General features: G+C 41.1%; 1 protein-coding gene across 3 annotated transcripts in view; it reads right to left on the minus strand.

Moving 5' to 3' along the window:
* Positions 1–20,700, minus strand: part of AGAP1 (ArfGAP with GTPase domain, ankyrin repeat and PH domain 1) — a 372,179-nt gene that overhangs the window by 130,006 nt on the left and 221,473 nt on the right. For all 3 annotated transcript variants that reach the window (XM_035566371.2, XM_035566379.2, XM_035566388.2), the window contains 2 exons: positions 19,203–19,307; positions 6,412–6,580 (listed from right to left, as the gene is read on the minus strand). In XM_035566371.2, the coding sequence (XP_035422264.1) occupies positions 6,412–6,580; positions 19,203–19,307 (274 nt within the window). The remainder of the gene's footprint in view (positions 1–6,411; positions 6,581–19,202; positions 19,308–20,700) is intronic.

Consider the following 20,700-nt stretch of genomic DNA (forward strand, 5'->3'; position numbering starts at 1 on the left):
AGAAAAAAAAAATGCTGTGTTTAAAGAACAGAACTATTAGACATATTAGAATCCAAAGACACTAGATCAGAAGTCATACACTAAAGGTATACCAGTTTAATTTAGAAATCAATTCTCTGCCTTCTTAAAAGAAAAATCTGGAATGCAGTCCATTACAATTCAGCCTGATTCCAAGCACTTCAGTGTAAAATAAGTTTATTTAATGACCACTGCATTGATTTGATAGATTATCACAATTAATAACAAATAGAAAACGCACATTTGTAAAAATGTGAAGATGGTGTTCTTTGAACATGTCCAAAATGTCACATATCATTAGCAGATAACCTTTAACATACTTAATGATGGCTATGGAGCTAACACATTTTAGGAGGCTTCAAATACTCTACATCCACTATCATAAGTAAATTTAATAGCACCAAATTATTTAAATGAACTGTTAATCAGGAACAATTTATCCCTACACCATATGCTATTTTTAGATGTGAACTTTCTACATCAGCAGCTCCTGCTGTAGCCCGGGCTTGGGGTTGTTTGTAGAGGTGCACTATGTGTACGTGGGGAGGCTGTGGTGGCGGGGGCTGCAGGGAGGCCTCCGTGCCCCCTGGGAGAGCTGAGCCAGCTCCAGCCTGCGAGGTCGGTGCAGAAGGAGGGCAGGAGAGAGGCCCCCCATGGAGCAGGCTGTCCCCCTGCTGCCCATGGGTCCCATGGCAGGGCAGGTCTCCACACCGCAGCCCGTGGAGAGGAGCCCAGGCACAGTGGGTGGACGTGGCCAAGCAGGGAAGGCCGGGGACACACGAGGAAGGCTGGGGAAGGCCGGCGTCCTGTGGGAGGGACCCCAGGCCACAGCAGGGCAAGGCAGTGAGCACCAAGGTAAGCGGCGGAGCCGCAGCCCCCATCCATCGCCCCCTGCCCTGCGCCGCTCGCTGGGGGCAGCAGGTGGAGGAGGGCAGCTGGGGAAGGCGACTCTGGGCGTTCACTGCCTGGCTCTGTCCGTGACAGGAGCTGGCAAAGAATCTGTCCGTCCGGGCCTTAATCCTCGAGTCCTCTGTGTCATGTTTTCTACCCTGGGTCCTTTGAGGAGGGAGAGTGAGAGAGCAGTGTGGTGGTGCTGAGCTACCCACTGGTGTGGAATCACCACAGGAGAAGAAATAAATGACTCCTGGAAGAGATTACGGGATTAAGTCCACTTTCAGGTTGCCAGGTCAAAACTAACCTAAGGTGGGAGTACCAAAATCCAGACCTGGCCCTGCTCCAAAGCTAGCAAGAATCAAGTCCACTTCTAAAAGGTGTGGAGAATTGTCCAGAGGCTGATTCACTGGGGTGCTGGCTCTAACAGCATTCCCATAAGCTACCAACTGTTAGATGAACTTGGAACTGAGCAAGTCCACAAGTTATCCTCTTCTGAAGTACTTCCAGATTAGGCACATCAACAATATGATGTCCAATACCATGCAAATTTAAATTTAAATTTACATTATTTAAGTGACTTAAGCAATAGTAAACATCTTTGATTTAAAAGTAACAACTTCAGGATTGCATATTAAACAGAACAAGCTTCCATTTCCCCCGACTCACAGAACCCTCCCAAGCTAGCAGACAAGTACAAGCACCTTTCATAAAGCCCTAGTATGAAATCTGTGATTTAAAACCTTTACATAACAAAAGCAAGACAGCCCCATCCTGGCCTAGGAGAATCAGACAATCTCAGCTGTTAAGAGGATAAACCCCAAACTATACTTCCACAGAAAACAAGAAAGCCCAGAGACCAGGTTTTACTTTTAAAGTGTCATGGCAAAACTTCTAGAGAGAGAAAATGAACCTGCCGCCAGGTAAGCCCTTTGGCTTTGCAAGAGGGGAAGCAGCCTTACTTTCCACTAATTTGTTTTCTTACAGAGAATATAACCTTTCCCCACTCATTTTAGTTCCAGATTGGTTACTGCCCTACCACATACACACTAAGGAAATGTTTTTTCCAGCTCTTGTGCCAGTGTGGAAGCCTAGCAGGAAACAATCATGTTATTTTCCTTCATATATTCTCAGATTGGTCTTTATTTTTCTTATGTCTCTGAAATGGAAACTTGCAAGAAGGATTGGAACTTGGCTTTTGTTGTCGAGATGATTATTTCCCCGAGATCTGCTTCCAGATGTTTGGGATGTAAACACACTTGCAGATCAGGATAGCTGTCACAGAGATGGTTATTATATGTCTGTGTTTACCAAACAGTCTTTAAAACCAGAGAAACAATCTTGTTCAGAGAAGTGCCCCAAAGCAACGTGAAATTCAGTGTGCTGGGAATGACATGCTTTTAAATTTTTTCTTTTGCATGTGACGTCTGCATTAACAGATCTAACATAAAACTTTCTCTTACTACTTGAATATTTCAACTCATATTACCCAATAACTGGGTATATCCCTCCTGAATTCATGACAATCTCCCTAATTAGCTTAATTCCTTCTCCTATTCTTCCTGTACGACTACATACAGTAGTCAGGCCTGAGATTCAATAGCACAGTATTTAAAATGCAGACTAATTTTACTAATTATTTTTCGACAAAGTTGAAACCTCCTCTCCCCTACCCAGCGTTTAATATGTAGAAGTCAACAAGGATAATGACCAATAAACTCTAAGTACAGTACAAAGGGTCTGTAAAGATTTGCAAACTGACTCTTCTGGTCTGAATGTTTGACTGGAAGTAACTTCAACCCTTTCTAAGAACATACTAAATGGAAAATATGCAATTTCATCAAAGAGATCCTTTTAGTGGTATTGGGCTTATCACCGTGTATACGCAAAGAACTTGAATTTGATTTCCAGGAGCAATCTCGGACATTTTAATTGAGTACTGGTATTCTAGTAATACCGTAACTTTTTCACTAAACTGTACACAATTATATAACAGCAGAAGGAAAATTAGCCTGTTCCTGATCACATTGAACAACTAAATGAAATACCGTCCTCAGTTCTAAGCATGGAAAATACTACTCTCCTCCACATATCAAATATGCAGTGGCAAAACTACAGAAATACAAAACATGACTGTTTTGGGAGTGAGCTAAAATGTGAAGCAGTAAGAATGTAGGGTATTTGCATGCCTACAAATGAAAATAGCAAGTGTTGATTTTTTTTGGTGCTTGGTCCAAACCTCCTCTGTACAGAGCAGATCTGCGTACATAAACTTGTCAACGGAAAAACAGTAACAGACAATTTCAGTCCGAGATCAATTTTAAAACATCATTCAAAATGAAGACAACATTGTGCCTGTATTAACAACTGAGAAAACGCTCTGAGACAGCATGACAGACAGAACAAGGGATAATTTGCAAATATCTTTAGCTGCATGACAGACAACTGCAGAGATACCCAGACTCCTCCTGGCACTGTGGGAGCTGAGCAGTGAATACCTACAGGTGTCCCACTGATCAGAAGCTGTGACCCCTCTGCATAAAAACCACTGTCAATACACTTGAGCACATGAAAGTTGAGACTACCAAGCCAGGCACAGCTTGTGACAATATATTTTTACAATACTAACACTCCCCATATATTTTAAAATCGCTGTCTGCAATGCAGCTCTCTTCAATCTTACCTCAATGTGAGAGTATTGGGAATGACATACAGACCGATACATAGCTGAGCTGCTGCCAGGTGTTTCCCAGATCTAGTCTGCTGTAAGCTCTTTTTTATTTTTTAAACTAGTAATCACTGCCTGGATAAATCAGCTGTTGATTGATTTCAGTAGGCTTGGAAAACATTACGCAGCTTTCTTAATAAAGCTCCTCTCTCTTGTTGCTGATGATTACTCTGCCCAGAAATGCAACAACCAGACAGACCTCAAATCTGGCCTTTAGTTAGAGTAAGGAAGATTCAATCAAAGAAGCTCATGCAGAAGAAACAAATTTTATGTAAAAAAAATAACAAACTTTGGGGGTGATTCAGCAAAAAACTCCTTTTGAGAAGAAAAATCCTGAAAGAAGAGATATCATGGCTGATAATGAACGAATGTACCAGCCTGACTTTTAGAAGCAATGACTACGTGGAAAAATACTGCAGCAGGGCTGAAACTACTGCACCATGCATGCCACTGAACTTCTGAAATGCAACTGCACAGACGTGCACATCTGAATTGACCCCTCTCTCTCACTAAAACCTTAGCCAACACCCTCTGCACCCAAAGTGGGCACAAGACAGCAGGTAGCAAGGTATGAGCATGCTGACTGCTGCCACATAGAACACCGAGCTGTTTAGTCCCACCTACCTTTACCTGCTCCCCCCAGTAAGTTATAAAGATGCTCCCAGTTATGCTTCCCACCAACTATAGGGGTAATATAAATAATACATCACTGTTTGCTTTATCTATGGGAAGAGAGCCATGCAAAGATAAGCAGGTCAAGATCTTGCTTAAGGTTAAAGAAAGATCAGTATAGTTTCCTAGCTGCATGAGAGGGGAAAGGAAGGCATTCAAGTGGGTAATGATAAAGAAATCAGGTTCACCTTTCCTTGGATACACTCTTTTATATGTTAGGAAAGCATTAATTAGTTTAAAACTTTAATTGTAGTAGATCTTCTGAGCTGTGATAGCCAGACATCAACAGAAATGTCTTCTGGTATTTGTAAAAAACATGATAAAGAAACTTAGAGAAGACAGAAGACGTAACTAACCCCCTCATGTTATTTGAAAAACTGCCTAAAAGCAGAGCTGTTTTCTAGCATTTGCACTTTCTAGCATAATTCACTTTTTCCTTTCAAAGCAATTGCTGTGTGACAAAACCTCAAGATAGCCACAATACTTACACAGTGGCTAACACTACCACCAGATACAGATGCCTACTGTATATTTTCACATACAGATAGCAATACATATACAGAAACCCCTGAAATAAAAGGAATATTGCCAGTTTCACTGAAGCCACGTACAAGCTGCTTCCCTCGTACCCAGAAATCTAAGTATAGGCCAAAATATCTCAGTTCCATGTTATAAACCTACAAGTATGCATCACGTTTTCTACAGCTTACTTCTCTGAAGCAATCAAATGACTTTCGCCTGTTTCAGAGTGTTCGGATGTCTTAAAAGCACACATGCCTTTCTGTTGATATATTGATTCACTCCAGCACTTTTCTTCCCTAAGTAATGGGATATGTTGAAAAACACCCCCCATTCCCAGTCATCTAAATTAAAAAGCAAAATGGAAAAAACAAACCGACCATGAATAATTTTCTCCTATGAACTCTTCCAGTGACAATGCCAGCTCCATGCCTCTTGAAGCACAGGTTACAACTTGAAAAAGGCTCTGATGAAATCATGGCTTCAGACCTATCAGGTCCCCAGCCAAACTAATACAACATGCCATACAAGAACTGTTTATCTGCAGGGACGTCTGCTCTGTGGCACCACTGTAAAGCTGCAAGGCTTTATTTTTTATTTTTATTTAAACATTCATCTCAAAGAGCAGCATCTGAAGCTGGAAGGAAAACCCTTCTTCCTCTTCCCCTAACACAGGGTAATTTGCATCGTGAAAAAGCAGAGGAATACGTTTTGACTTGAAACATAAGATAACCATTATCACCCAACCGAAGACACTCGAACAGCAGGTCACCAAGTTCCTTCCTGCGGCTGCTCATCCTACCTGTGCAGTGTGTACTGCGCAGGGACAGAAGTGTGCTTGTGTGGTTTTGTCAGCCTGTGCTTGAGATGTCTACATTACCCATGAACGGAAAAGCCACTCAGTGCCTTATGGATGTCATTCCAAACATGCTGACAGAACTTCTATATCGACACTATACCATTATGTGCTTTGTATAAGCTGCGCGTTTTACAAGATAAATTGTCTTAAACGCTTTTCCTTAATGCAATTTTTAAAATCCATTTAGCTGTACGGACAAGTACTTCAGTGAACAATAAAACTCTTTGTTTAGAGCTCACAAGGAGCTATAAACCACTTCCATAAACAAAATAAAATAGCTTTCTGCAGAAGAATCTTGCTGCTGGAAAGTCCAAAACTATGCATCCTTCTAAAGGTGGAAACAAGCAGTGTGGATGTGTCATCAGGAAGCCACAAATAGCCCTTTAAAATGACAACTGTTTTTCCAAAGTATTAGACTTAACAAGTGAGTAGAAAGGCAGCATCAATTATTCACAAATATTAACTTCTGTGAATTATGTACGTTTTCGACAAGTATAAGGTAACAAATTTAAAACGTGGATGTTGAAGGTTACTCAGAAATTCAGAATCTCTTGTGGAGGCCAGATCAGTAATCAGAGAGGGCTTAAAAGTTGCCTATCAGTGGTTAGTTGGATTTATAAATTAGTAACAGAAATAATTCCCATCCTAGTGGTACGTGACAACTGCTTACATACATTTGGAAAAGCAGTCCTTCCCTTGTTTGCCAAGCATTAAATTGTCTTACCTGAATTTGGTGAGATGTGTAAACTGCTCATGTCCTTGGAGAGGCCATTTGTTTTGGGACTGGAAATGGGCGCACAAGCTGACGTAGCTCGGGGTGGCCTCTTTCCAGGAACTTTCACAGTGGTTCTCAGCAAATCGATTTCTTTCCCATGAACATTCTGCATATAGTCCTGATTAGAGAAAAAAAAAACAATATCAAACAGGTAGTTCTGTAAGCAATAGATCTAATGACACAGTTTCATAAGACTTTTTTTCATAAGACTTTTGTCCTACATCTGACATCATCTATCACATTTTCCCCTTCCTTCCATTTTCTAGGTAATACAGTCTACATTTTTAACAACAAATAACTCCCCGAAGTCTTGAGCTCTACTACATCCTCCACCAACAGCTAGGTGGGTAAGGTAAGAGGTAACTCATGCCGTGGCTGCTTCTGAGCCACATGTACAAATTCAGCAGCTGGCAGGTCCCAAACAGAACAACAAGATGAGGCTGACTGTCTCTCATGAGCATGTTTTACTTGCAGCTCCTCTCTACTTCACTGTTTTACGTACTTATCTGTTTCTCTATAAAATGTGGCTGAAACTGGTTGACAGGCACAAAAGTTACAAAAGGGCACTACTAAGGTTTCTGAAATTACAACACTGTTTCTTTACAATGTGATCCTTCCTCCCAAAAAAAAAAAAATCACAGCAGGGAGAAAATTATGCAAATCATGTCTGATTAGAGTAAACACGCTAAAAGCTGGAAGCCAGAAGTGGAAAAGGCTTTTCCTAATTCTTGTTTGGAAAGCACACAAAGGGGAAATGAGCAAATACCATCACTTGTGGAAAGACAATGGCCAACTGACTGGAGCCAAGGCACTGTTTTCTGAGAAATTCGGGAGGAATTGAGCTGTGAAGTTCTATAAACTGTAAAAAGCTGCTGGAAGAACAGCCTCGTAATTTTGCTTTCCAGCTTCAATGGCATATTCTAAATTGCCTGTGGGCTTCTTGAGATGAAAACAGAAAAGCAAATGAGCATGGGTGTCTTTATCAGAGGACAAATGACAGTTCATTAAGGTGAGACAGCCACTGAATCTGCAATCCTGGGGTACATAAGAAGAGATACTTCCAGTAGAGATGGTGAATGCTAAAGCCGTTAACAAGTTTTCTTATCCTGGTACACACGATTATGGTTACTCACATTCCAGACAATGTAAGTGAAACTGGAACAAACATGAGGACAATCACAAAAAGAGACTATGTTATGAAAAGAAATGCAGGACAGGTCATGCAATATAACAAAATGAAAGGCAAACGTTGTATGTCTGAGGATATACACTACAAGAAAAAAAGCACTTTGTACCAAAGACTGGAAAAAGAAATTGGCATAACTGAGTTAAGCTGGAAACCAACGGAATGTTAGTCTTGAACAATCTTCTGTGGGGAGAAACTGGGGAAAAAAGTTCTAGCTCCTTTTCAGGTAGGACTCGACCAATTTACAGAAGACTGGGTGAAGCTTGTGCAAGCAAAGACATGTTGACAATGACTCTTCCAGTTCTCCAAGCGTCCAGGACAAAATTTAATCAAACCACAAGGTATTACACAAAAGACTACAAATATTCATTAGGCTGATTCCAAACCTGCAGCGTATGGGCCTCTGTGTACCACTAAAGCATCAATATTACAAGTAAATCTACCTGAATGGACTAAAAGCTCACTCCAAATCTAAACCACTCCTGGCACAATACAGGGAACAATCAACTTCCTCATAAAAACCCCTCCACCTCTGACAGTGTGTACAACACAAATTATATATTCTGCTCAAAACACAAAAGTATACTACTTGACTAACATTCATTTTTTCATAGCTAAGATTAATCTGTGATAAAAACAAAACCAGAGCTGGTTTTGGTGGTTTTTTTCCTTTTTTTTTTTTTTTTTTTCTCCCTCCTCCTGCTGCTTGGGAATTATTAACAGTAAAGAAGGGACGTCTGAACAGTTCCCTGGCTGAGAAAGCAGACAGAGCTCTGCTTCGAAAAGAAACAAAGGCAATCCATTAATAAAAACTCACTTCACTGGCTGCTAGATAGAAACAAATGAAACAGTTTCATCTATAAATTATCAAGTTGGCATAACTTTCTTGTGCAGTGTCAGTTCTTCCCAAATTAAAATACAATAACCAGAACATAACTGAGCATTTATTGCTTATGGGCTGTAAAACGAGGCTTAATCAGATAGCGACTAAACCTCAGCATGTACTCCTTTTAATAGACACTTTTTATTTAACATACAACAACCAATGTATTCCATTTAGATTTCATAATGAAGTCTCTATTCCAAATGCGTCAGATGAATAGAGTGCACATTTTTCCTGCTACTTTGCCAACTTGTGAGATGTGACTGGGCATTATTAAAGCACTTTTAATTGAGAGTAAAACAGGCTTAGGTGAGCTATAAACAATTCAAGAGAGTAAGTCAATGTTGGCAAACAGGAAATAAATGCACTGTAGCCATACCATTATTATATCAAAGTGCCCGAACAGAACAGATGCCACATAGGTATTAATGTCAGTTTAAATATTTATAGGGATATATCAAATGTAAACAATAAAGACTCTCTCATTGTGTGCAAGATGCATAGCGGTAATCTCCGCGTTCCCCTGAGAAGCAGGAGAGGAAAGCACCAAATTTCCAGTCAGCAGATCATCCAGCCTTGCACATGCTCCTTCAGATCTGCACTCGGGAAATAAAAGTTAAAACTACAAATAACGTGGCGGCTTCAGAAGTGCAATGTATGGTTTGATCAGATTAGAACAGATGAGGGTCTTGCTGTCATCTGGAATATGCTGTGTTAAAGAGAAGACAGCAAGCCTGATTTTGATATGCAAATGTTACAGATATAACTCCCCTAGATGTTAGTTGTAGAAAATGCTGATCCGAGAAAAAAGGGGAAAAAACCCTTTAACAAGGCATGAGGGTAATTCAAAGCCAAGTACTTTTAAACAGCACTTAACAAGTCCCTAGAGCCTACTCAACAGCGGGCCACCCCAGAAGTGCCATCTTCTGCCCCTCAACAGCTTGAAAAAGTAGTAATTGCAAATCCATTTGCATTTTTCTTCTCAAGTTGTCCATGTTCATCATTCAGCAACACAAGAAAAAAAAAAAAAAAACAAGCAGCAAAGCTAAGGGAACCCTCCCCAAACGTGTTAATAACAGGATAACCAGGCGCCTGAGTCCCCTGCACCCCTGCTCTTGCACCTTCGCCATCGCTTGTTTTTTACATTTTGCTCCTAATTATGTTGCATCTATTGCCATACACTTAATTAGCTGCATTAATGTGATTTCTTTTCACATAGTCAAGCAATTAAGAGCTATGATTGAGTTTCATTCAATTAGCCTCAACAAACATGCTAATTGATGTCCCAGATGCAAATGAGGTGCAATGAGAGAAACCTGCTAGCAATTGAGAGTTGTGTCGGAGAGACCCACGGCTCTCAGCTCGCCAGCAGAAGCGCAGCTTAACATGGCTGCCTCCTCCTGCGGAGGGGGGAGCTGAGCCATCGGTGCCTCCATGTCCCCCTCAGTGTCCCACCTGCAACCCTACAGAACAACGGGCAGCGCTGCATCCCGGCGGGGCCGGCTCCAGGTCTCACAGCAGCGCAGTAAGGGGAAAAGCACATAGTGTTTTCCTGCAGCTTGGTAGGCACTACTGACACTGAAAACCAGAGTTTCTTTATCTGAGGACTGTGAAAGGTCTCCATCTAATCTGCGAGCCTGTGAAATACTACACAGGTAATGGCCCACAGTTATCAGTAACTGGCAACTTAATCTTAGTCAGCTGTGGGGCAATGCTGCTGCTTCCAGTTAAGGCCAGAACGCATCAATCAATCAATAATCCCTAAAAATACCCTTGCTATATTGATTCTCATTGCTTTTCATCCTGAGGTTACTGTTAGTGGTTTGCTCAAATATAGGGCTGCCGAGGTGTTAATTTGACTACTCAAGGCCATTGACCATTATCCATAGTACTAAATAAACTGTTAAAATACCAGCGAAAGTCATAAAAACTACATTGACTGAAGATGACACAAAATATTATTTGACGGCACTACAAAATGAATTGCCTTGAGTAAGAAAGAAATGATGTGCCATGACACAGAATAATGTAAAGTAAAATTACTTTAGTTCTGGTCCTAATACAGCTCTCCGTTTATAGCAGCAGAAATTAATTTAACCAATTCAATGGATAAAAACCTTTTGGACATCAAAATTGGGCAAATAGGTGTGTTTTCTAAGCAGACATACCAAAAATAAAGCAGTATTTTGGGGTTCCCCTTTTGTTTTCAGTGCCAGTGGCTGCAAACAACCTTGCTGCCATGCATTGCAACGGCTTCTGATGACCCTCAAAGCCAGAGAAGACACTCCACCAACGGCTGCAAGCTAAAACTAGACGATGTGATGCTTCCAGCTAGCTGCTTCCTTTCTGCGGAAACTGTTCACTTTTCTCAATAGCCAAACAACTCTTGTTCCACAGCTACGCTTAACACTGCTGAGGCACACTGACCCCTTCCTCCATGAAGCTGGGACTCAAACTCACACCATTCAAGTCTACCACATTTGTCTCAAATACTTCAGTAAATGAAATCAGAGCATGCGGCAGCACAGTTCCTCCCCAGAATGATTCTTAACTTACTTCAAATATGTTTATATGAATATGAATACACACACTTTAGGTGTATAACACTCTGGATATCAAAAAATGTTATGGTGTATGAGGATTTTCAGATGGCTGTAATACAAGAGATAGTCATCCTTGTTAAAAAAAAAAAGGAAAAAAAAGGGTGGGGGAAGTCTTTCTGCTACCTAGCTTGTATTCCAAAACCACAGCATTTTATTATCAGTGTATTAAACATGACAATGCATATGAGCACTGAACTGAATATAGTATTTATCAACTAGTACTTTGAGAACTGAATTCCCCTTGTTTTTCTGCACAGCTACTCACACGCAAACCAGGAGCAAAAAGTCCCCAGTCTTAAGGGTAGGTGTTTTCCTCTTGGAAGAGCCCAGTTACAAAGTACTCCCAAGGTAACAGAAAACAAGTGCACAAGGAGCAAGAGCTGAAGCAGATTACTTGGCCAGGTTTCCACAATACTCTTGTGCTGGGATTGCAGTGAAGAGGCCAATGCTGCAAGCTCTTCTTGGCCAAGACACCTCACCAAGATGACAGAAGGATCAGTTGTAGAAGACAGTACTTAGGATCTCTTCTGGTCAGGCTCGATTGGACGGTGAATAGGACTGCCTTACAGAGAAACCCCTTTTGCTGGAGTTGCATCTTTTGCATCTTGGTGCTAGGTGAATGGGACTCAAGGTTCGCACCCAAACCTCCCATCTCAAGGCTGCCATGTGCCATAACATTAACATTTAACAGAAAAAACTCCTCCCTCCTCTCCCGTGCATTTCTTCCACCACGTACCTGTCTCCACTACCACCCTTTCCCAGTGCACACTGTACAAAACGTAACACCTCCACATTCCCCTTGGAACAGTGCCTTTCCATGTATTTAATGATACCGAAGTAAGAATGACATTTTTTTCCCATTTTGAGTTATTAAAACGTCTCAGAACAAGCCTGTTTTTCCAATGCTAGGTAGAGGTCCAGGCCCAGAACAGACAGCTAAATGCTCCTTCCCAGACCTGCCACTAAGAAAACACCTTTATTTTGTGCCATTTTGCTGAGATGCTGTTTCCTGATCAGAGGTAAAAATAAAATAAAGACACGTGCTTACAGAAAAGAAAGTTCACGGCTGCATCTCTGGATGGCATTTGAAAGTCTGAGGGTAGCACGTGTTTTGAACATGATTCCCCTTTTGGAGCTGACGGTGGCGACCCGCACAGCCTTTGTTCAGCACCAGCACCAAGTGCCTGGAAAAGCAAAGCCCCGGCCCCTTCCCTCCCAGGCAGAGCAAACCCCAAACTCCAGGCAGACTGGTATCAGCTGAAGCCTTTACTTTTGTGCATGTACACGGCAGTCAGACGTTTTTATTGCAAAACGCTGTCTGGAAAAGATGCAAAACAAAATTGCTAAACTGCAAAAAGAAGAGAAGGGAGGGGGGGGAAACAAAAGGCCCCCTTCCCTTTGCTTATTGAGTTCAAAGGCATAACATGCAGCACCCTGCAGCAAATGGGAAGCTACACTAATTTTAAAGCCATAAAACGCTATAAAGTGCCCTGCGGGGCAGGACTACACTGAAGCTAGTTGCACCTAAATAAGACATGGTTCATTTACTTCGCAGCTTAGCCTAATGTAATCATCAGCGGATTTCTAGCCTAGAGTTGTAACAGGCAAATAGCCGATACTGCGGAGGCGACACTCCCAGCCATTGAGGGGCCTCTGCTAGATTGCTGTTGATTAGAAAATTTTTCAGTTTTGACAAGCACTTAATGAACATAAATCGCTCCTTGATTGGTTTCCATTTGGGGCCACAGGCACACCTAAGAAGAAAGAAAAGTCTCCAACTCCTCTCCCCACCTTCTTGCACAGACCTCAGCAACAGACCTAAGATCAGGTTATGAGCCACAGTGGAATATATTTATCAAGTTTTCCTGTTAATGTAGCCATCCTCTCCTCTTGCATATAAACATGGGCATAATATCACTCAGCTTCATAATATATAGTTAAGCTTAAGAAAAACAATGAAATGCCATTTTCTGAGGAGACCATGGGAATGAAAATGCATTCTGGAAGACGCTGATCACCCTAAAGCACTCTCTCCTGACAAAAAGGAAGTCATCTTGAATCTGCTTTATTCAAATCGGGAATCAAGAACATTAAATTTCAGTAATAAAAAGCATTGACTATGTCTATACTACAATATTAATCAGTCCAATCAGTGTTCCAGTGGCGGTGGCAACACTTCCAACACAAAAGCTGTTTCAAAAAATTACGATTTTTTTAAATGGATCACTCATTTTCATGAAATGTTAAGACAACTCTGTCTGCACCTCACTTCTCATTCAGACTTTGTAACAAGAACTGCTGTAAAAGACAAATTTGAGTTTTACCATCGTGAGTAATTTATGAGGCATTTATATCCACAGCAGTTAGCTCTGCTGGACAGGAAGCTCTAATTTTATAAAACCCTGTGATTAATTAATAGCTTGGCTTTTGCCATTAATTCGCAACTCATTCAGATACCAAAAAAATCTTCCCTACTTTTTTTTTGAGGGGGGGGGCACAACACTGAAATATATGCTTGCTGCTCCTTACTATGTACTGCAAGTTTGCACAGCTCTGCAAGTAGCAGTACTGCATTTGCTACAATAGCCTACACTAATGATGTGATAAATCTTGTCATACCCTCTCAAATGAATGGACTTGAAACGAAAAATGCTTCACATTCTCCTTGTTTGTGCATTTACTGACCTGTGAATATCTGTAACAAGTCACAGAAGTGATTATAAGAAGTTGCTGTGAATAATCAGTCTTCCTCTCCTTCAACACAGACAGTGATTACGTATTTTAGGAGTATTTCAGAGTGTAGCTTGCTGACCATCAGTAACTACAGTTTTATTTTTCACTGAGCAGAACAGGTGCAATGGCACTTTCAAGCAAGACTATTTTTAGTTTGAAAGGACACAAAGCCAGGGGGTCAAAATAATTTGCCTTGACAGCTATCCCAAATTATAGGTCTCACTTAAGGACTGCAAACACATTTTAGCTTGTATTTTTCCCATTTATTTTTGAAAGTTTTCTCCCAAACTGAACTTCACTCCATTACCTTTTTAAGATAATTAAGTAGTTTGGCAGGAAGATATGAAGTGAGTGATTGACCTCTAAGAGGTTGAGGTATGCCACTTTATAAAAGCCATAGGTAGATCTCTGTCAGGCCTTTTGCTTCTAAAAGCATTGTGGATTATATATATTTTTATTCGGTATCTTAAAAAACAAATTTACAGCAGCATGAGCAGCTCCCACTTTTCCCATAAAGGTCAATTTCCTCTAGTTATTACTAGCAACAACATAAATACACAATGTACCAAGTCAGAATTAAGAAAGGCAAGCCCTAGGAAATTCAAATCTATAATGGTAGAAAGGACATTGCTCTGAGCATAGCTTTGATGAAAACACTTCCAGAAAGACTGCCAGCTGTGGTGAGGGGAAAAATATGGCATCAACTCATCAACTGTAACAAGCAATCGTTATACACATATTTTGTAACTGTTCCTATCATTCTGTTTTTCTATCTTAACTGGTGTTTTAGGCATATTAATGGATACCATAACTATAGTAAAAACTTAAGTATGACATGCTTCTAACAGATTTGTCCTCCTCACCCCTCAAACTATATCCCCATTTCTGCTCTGTAGGATTAGCTTTGATCACTGCTCTTTCCATATGGTAGAGCTACACGTGACGTGAAAAAACAACACATACATATCATTTTGTGAGTTCAAGTACTTATTTAGGCCTGACTTGGGGATTACTTGTGCATAGCCAGCCAACGTCCAGCTTTACATTCCTTTGAAGCAAAACCACATTGAAAAGCCTGAGAAAACCACATGGATCTCCAACACTACGAGATACCTACTTACGAGGTCTTTTCAGATGCCTTCCATTGCTCACAGAGCATGCTCTTCCTGTAGGAAACTGCCAGTCCCCCACCCCAAGGCTCTGAGGAACTCGGCAGGCACAAGAACTGGGTCTGTTTTGTATCATCTTCTAAGATGGGTCTTCATAGCATATTGTTGAAGCCCTTGTGCAAAAAGTGTAGCCTAGTATTGGATCTGACTCTCTGCCAGGCTGAAGTTTTGTTTATTTAGTTGAAGTACGTTCATTTTATTTGAATACAAACCATTGCTAATGCTTGCTTTGCGTTTGCTTACATGGGTTGCTCACCCATGAGTTGCTCACCCATTAAGAGCTTTGAAATTGTGGCTGCTGTCAAATTAATTGAGCAGAATTACATGTGTGAATTCACATACTTCTCATGGAGGTAAGGGACAGGTTCACGCCCCCTGACCACTGCTGCAATCCTACACCCTTTAGCACAGGTTATCAAACCAGATCAGTGATGACGGGAGCAAGGTTTAACAGCAGCATTGTGGCAATATAGACGTCAGCAAGCAAAAGTAAACCTTGCTGTGAAGGTATGTGGTATTTACATAGCATGCATGTTCTAGATGGGTTTTAAGTGATAGGCATCAGACTTTCCTTCTCATATATTTAAGAGGCTATTCTTTCCCCCTGTAAGTTGCCATGGTGCTGTGCTTTTATTTGAAAACAAGTCTAGAATAGATTAAACATAAAAGGCAAGAAAAAAAATCCTTCCCTAAAATAGCTGTTTTCAGCTTTTTAAAATTTATTATTCCATCCATAAATGAGGGGCAGTGATGATGATGAGGATACAACAGCAGAGAATGGACATCCACAGCTAAAACTTCGTCATCTACTGACCTGTGGCATGACGGCAACAGCCTGGAAGACAGACGGTGGTGAAACATCATCTATTCATCAGGATAAGGCTTAGATAAAGAAGCTGCATGTAGCACTGCCCAGCAGGTATCCCAGTGAATACATTTCAGGAGCCCTTACACATGGCATTCTGCCATTAAAAGCCAGGAGATGCCGAGACAAATTCCCATGAGTCCCTTTGGGTAGGCTGACACTGAATTTGTCGGCCAGAATTTGAGTCATCCACTCAATGGCTATACTCCACAAGTGTATGATGAATAGGTAGCTATGGTGAACTTTGAAGCCTGCAGGTCAAAGTTCTCTCTCATTATCCCCACCATTTTCTATTGGTACAGCTCCTCAGCATCCCAAGGGAAGGGAAGGTTTGAGGCTCTTGAAAAATCCTGACATGACCAAGTCAGAAAACAGTAGGGTGCTTATGTACATGTATTTTCTTTCCCCATTCTTCTCTTCCCCCGATTTCTTAAGAAGAAGGAATACGAATTTAGCTATTGTGTAAAATGTCAACCTGGTGGCATTCGTAGTTACTTATTTAGCTGGCACAATGCAGCAGTCATTTCAGCACACTACCCTGCCAAACAGGCCTGACCCTTCCAGGAATACCTCCTCTGCAAGTATGATACTAATTTGATTTTCACTCCCCACCCCAAAATCTTTCATTTTGTAGGCAATCCTTTATTCAGCAAGGACAACAGTACTGATTTCTGTGACACCGACGCATTCACTATATTAAAAAACACCTTCTTCATGTCTGACATGCTGCTGAACACATCTGACAGCAGAGACAACTGATCCACTTTTGGCCAGATCTCAAGCACTAGTTAATACAGTGCCCGCTAACAGCCATCACATATTTAAAAAGCTTCTTCCAAAGCAGGAAATCAACAAAATTTTATGTTCTGACCCAAACTACGAACCGGAAAGACCAAGCTACCTTCTGAATTGGTTTCTTCCTGCCACCACTAGAGGCCAGCCCACTGCTCGCTTCACAGAATTGCAACTGCAAAGTATCATGTAACCCAAATTACCTGCATATTTGAAATAACCCAAGTCTAAGTAAAAAATACATGTATGGTAATTGACGGATGTACAGCTGCCTGATGCATAAAGAACGCTCTGCAGGGTATATTAACAACAGCTAACTGACAATAAATAGTTTATTGACAGTACCGAACTGCACTGCTCAAGTAGTGCAGCGGCTCTTTGAAGGCTAAAATCAATAGAAATAAAACATTAAGCCAGCATCATTTATAACATAAATCACATCACAGAAAGATTTTAACATGAATGAACATAAGCCTACATATTCCTAGAAAGTGGATTCGGTGAAGGCGTCTCAAGAAGCCTGAGAACAAGTACTAGGCTTTGCCCAGTAGCTTCTTGGCAGCTAGGAGCTGAGTGTGGTCCCTCACCATGATCTACCAAAACACAGCCAAGGGAAAAGTAGTAAGTTACAAACCTCTCTCATATATGAAAGGAGATCTGAGCAAATGAAGTACATGGACGTGTACCTTTTCTTGGGAGTGGGGGGGCACGGTGGGGGATAGAGGGAAACAATTACAGGCTAGTAATTACTTCTTTAAATGGATTCTCTCTAATCTCCAATGGATTTACCTCTAATCTCAAAGTAATTACCTCTAATCTCAATGGATTCTCACTCTGGGGAAGACTAAGCAGCTCCAGGGAAGCTGAGAGAGAAGTACTCTATTGTCTGCAAAGAGCGATGAAAAACTAACATACGTGCATAGAAACCACCAGGAACAATAGAGCACTTCCACAGCGAGGATGGGACCTGGGCACACACAACGGCAGCCTGCCTCCTCTCCCTCGCTGACCCCGACTGGCCGTCACAGCCCAAACCCACGTGGGCTGCCTCAAAGGCACGAGTGTCCGTGCTTCCCTTCTGCCAGCCATGCTGATGTACAATTTGGGTGTTTCAGGACTACTTCTCAGCAGAGTTCCCCCCACATTAGAGACTGAAAGAACGGCCAAAGTGGCCAGTTCCACCAAAGGGAAAAATGAAAAACTGGACAGTCACTTCTTCCAGACTGTACAGGTAGAGGGACGAGATTTCTGATGGAAAGCAGCAATTACTGGAAGCTAGTTGCCATGTAATTTTTAAGAAATATGGAAGTAATCATAAGAAATAATAACACAGCATGATTATGGCAGGAAGCAAGACTATTAAGTCTCGTGACAAGCCAGAGAAAATGACAATGTTCAGCAGACAGGAAGAGCAAGTTGGTGCAAGCACAGCGTCAACGTGGCCATGCTCCTGAGACATCACCCATTGAAAGCAGAAGCTTTCTGCCAGATCTATGTACAGGTCTGTAAGACCTAGAGCACATCTACAGAAATACATCTATTCAAAACCTTCATTTTTACTCCTTAATGAAAAATTTTCCCAGGAGCTCACAATGACAGCAATAGGTGTCAAATGGTCCTAAAATGTTACAACTGGTCACCCTCTAATTTCAGAATACGATGGTAAAGCTTAAGACCTGAGACAATCGCAAAGATCTTGGCGAGGGTCATACTATGTTTTCTGTATTTCACTCTTGCCTGTACTACAGAGCAAGTGAAGGAGCTTGGAATTCACTGGGAATTACAAAACCTTGACTGTCTATATAGGTTCTGTTTTTTGAATTGCTCTGACATGGCACAAGTTCTGACAAATCTCACCTTTCCTCCTACTGGTCTGTCTGGGACTGATGGGATGGACTAGTTTTGAGTCTCATACCTGTGCTCCTTCCACCCCCAAAACCAAACCCAGGGACTGTTACACATACTGAGAGGGACTGACAGGATCCTTGGGCAGACAACGACAGACATCTTAACATGAATACGTTTTACAGCACATGTTTTAATAGAGATGTCATTTTCAAAAGGCGGTTCAGAATTATTTTCTGATTAAACCATAGCCACTGCACACTGACAAATACCAGAAAACTTTCTCACTCCTTACTACATCTATGAAGTTGTACTGTGCTATAATTTTCCTTTTAAAATGCTTTGGTTCTTTTTTAATGGACAACAAGTCCATAAAAGCATCAGCACAAAATGAAAGCTTAAACTGTTTCAGCTGCCTCTTGAAATCCAAGGGTACCCCTATTCCAAGGCATTCAGAGGAATCTGACTGTAGACACACTGTTTCACTGTTGAGCTATATTTCCAATTATGCCTTTTTGAAGGGAAGGAGAAGAGAATGAAGAGAGAGAGAAAGAAGTTCCCCCAACAACATGGGCTCACCAAAAACATTCCCAGATGAGCTTGCTAACACTACTTTATCAGGGCTTGATGGTTGCTGAACGCACGGAGAGCACGATGTACTTACATGTAAACTAGGATGATAGGTCAGTACACCATTGTCACACAATGTCACGTATTTCTTCTTCCATTCTTTATTCAATGACTTGCCACTTCGCTTTAGCAGCATACCCTGTTAGAGAAAAGAAGAAAAAAGATTAAGCATTATTTTGCCAATGCACACCTATTTAAGACACAGAAAAGGACTAAATATAATTTGAGATATGTTTTCTCCTACAAATTCCTCATTTTCATATTTTTCCCATAATACGTTTTTCTCCATCATAAGCTTTAGTGCTAGCAATTTAGAAGCAGAAGCTCTAAGCGCAGTTTTATAAAGCAAGTCATGTAAACAGAAAAGACTGTGTAATGTCAGCTTTGTCCAACAGGTAGAGAAAATCATTTTGCATTCAACTTCATTCCCCAGGAAAGCACATTTTAACATGTCACAGGGTAGGTTACTTCTGCACACACACAGCTGATAAAGACAACACACTTGGTGTGTACTTCCTTGCACTGTGAAATAAATGATGAATCTCAGGTTGCGTGAAGGTCATACTATATGGCTCGTGCTCCGTTTAGCACGTACCTGCGGGTTCCTTTGTTGTTCAGTCTTGGCCCCCCACAAACAGGGAATGGTGCACATTTGTGTTTCCATTCCCATTTTTAGTAAGGTGACACAATAGAAATTCCCCTAACTACTCATTCCAAGCAAAAAGAGATGACACTAATGCCAGGCAAGAGCAGCAAAACGGTAACAGGGCAAGTACAGCACTTTTCCAATGAATTCTGGATAACTAGAGGAAAAAGGTGTAGTCGATAAGGAAAGGAGGTGGGCAAGATGACTCACTTTTCCATAAATCATAGTCAATCTACACATCAGTGATGAATTTCAACAATCAATAATTGAGATTAAAACTCATCATCATCATGTTTAAATGGCCAAGGACTACTAGCACATACCAACGTGTTTTCTCAGCCTAACAAGACAAATTCACTTTGAAAAGCAGAATGTAACTTCTTGTAGCACAAATTGATGGTAAATCAAACAATGCTCTAGCAATGTTCTTCCCTAGGAAACGTTCATTTCCAAAGCCAAGTCAGAAGGCAGTTTCCTGATGAATCCACACAGTAATGTGGTTACTGGAAGTCGTGGTGTCTCTACCAGGACATTTCAACACACATAGTACTGCCACAGGTAGCATTTTCACAGGTCAAGTTTGGATAAAAGTGTTCACTTCTATTAATTTCAATAAATCATCATCAGGAATCTAAACTAATACAAGTTTCGGTTTTCTTATCCCCATAAAAAGTCTTCCCATTCTGATGGAACTTAAAGAAAAGAATGGAAAAAACATCACTAAGGAGGCAGAACATAAAAGAGATGCACCATTAAGCATGGTGCTTCCAAATATTTCAAGTTGTTTTTGTTAAAGCAGTCACGTTTTGTGAGCAAGTTATGCTATCTGCCTTCCCATTAAACCTGCAGCCTTATAAAATGGTCCATCTCCAGACCAAATCCCAAG

Source organism: Cygnus atratus, chromosome 6 (assembly GCF_013377495.2).
Source record: "Cygnus atratus isolate AKBS03 ecotype Queensland, Australia chromosome 6, CAtr_DNAZoo_HiC_assembly, whole genome shotgun sequence".
NCBI lineage: Eukaryota > Metazoa > Chordata > Aves > Anseriformes > Anatidae > Cygnus > Cygnus atratus.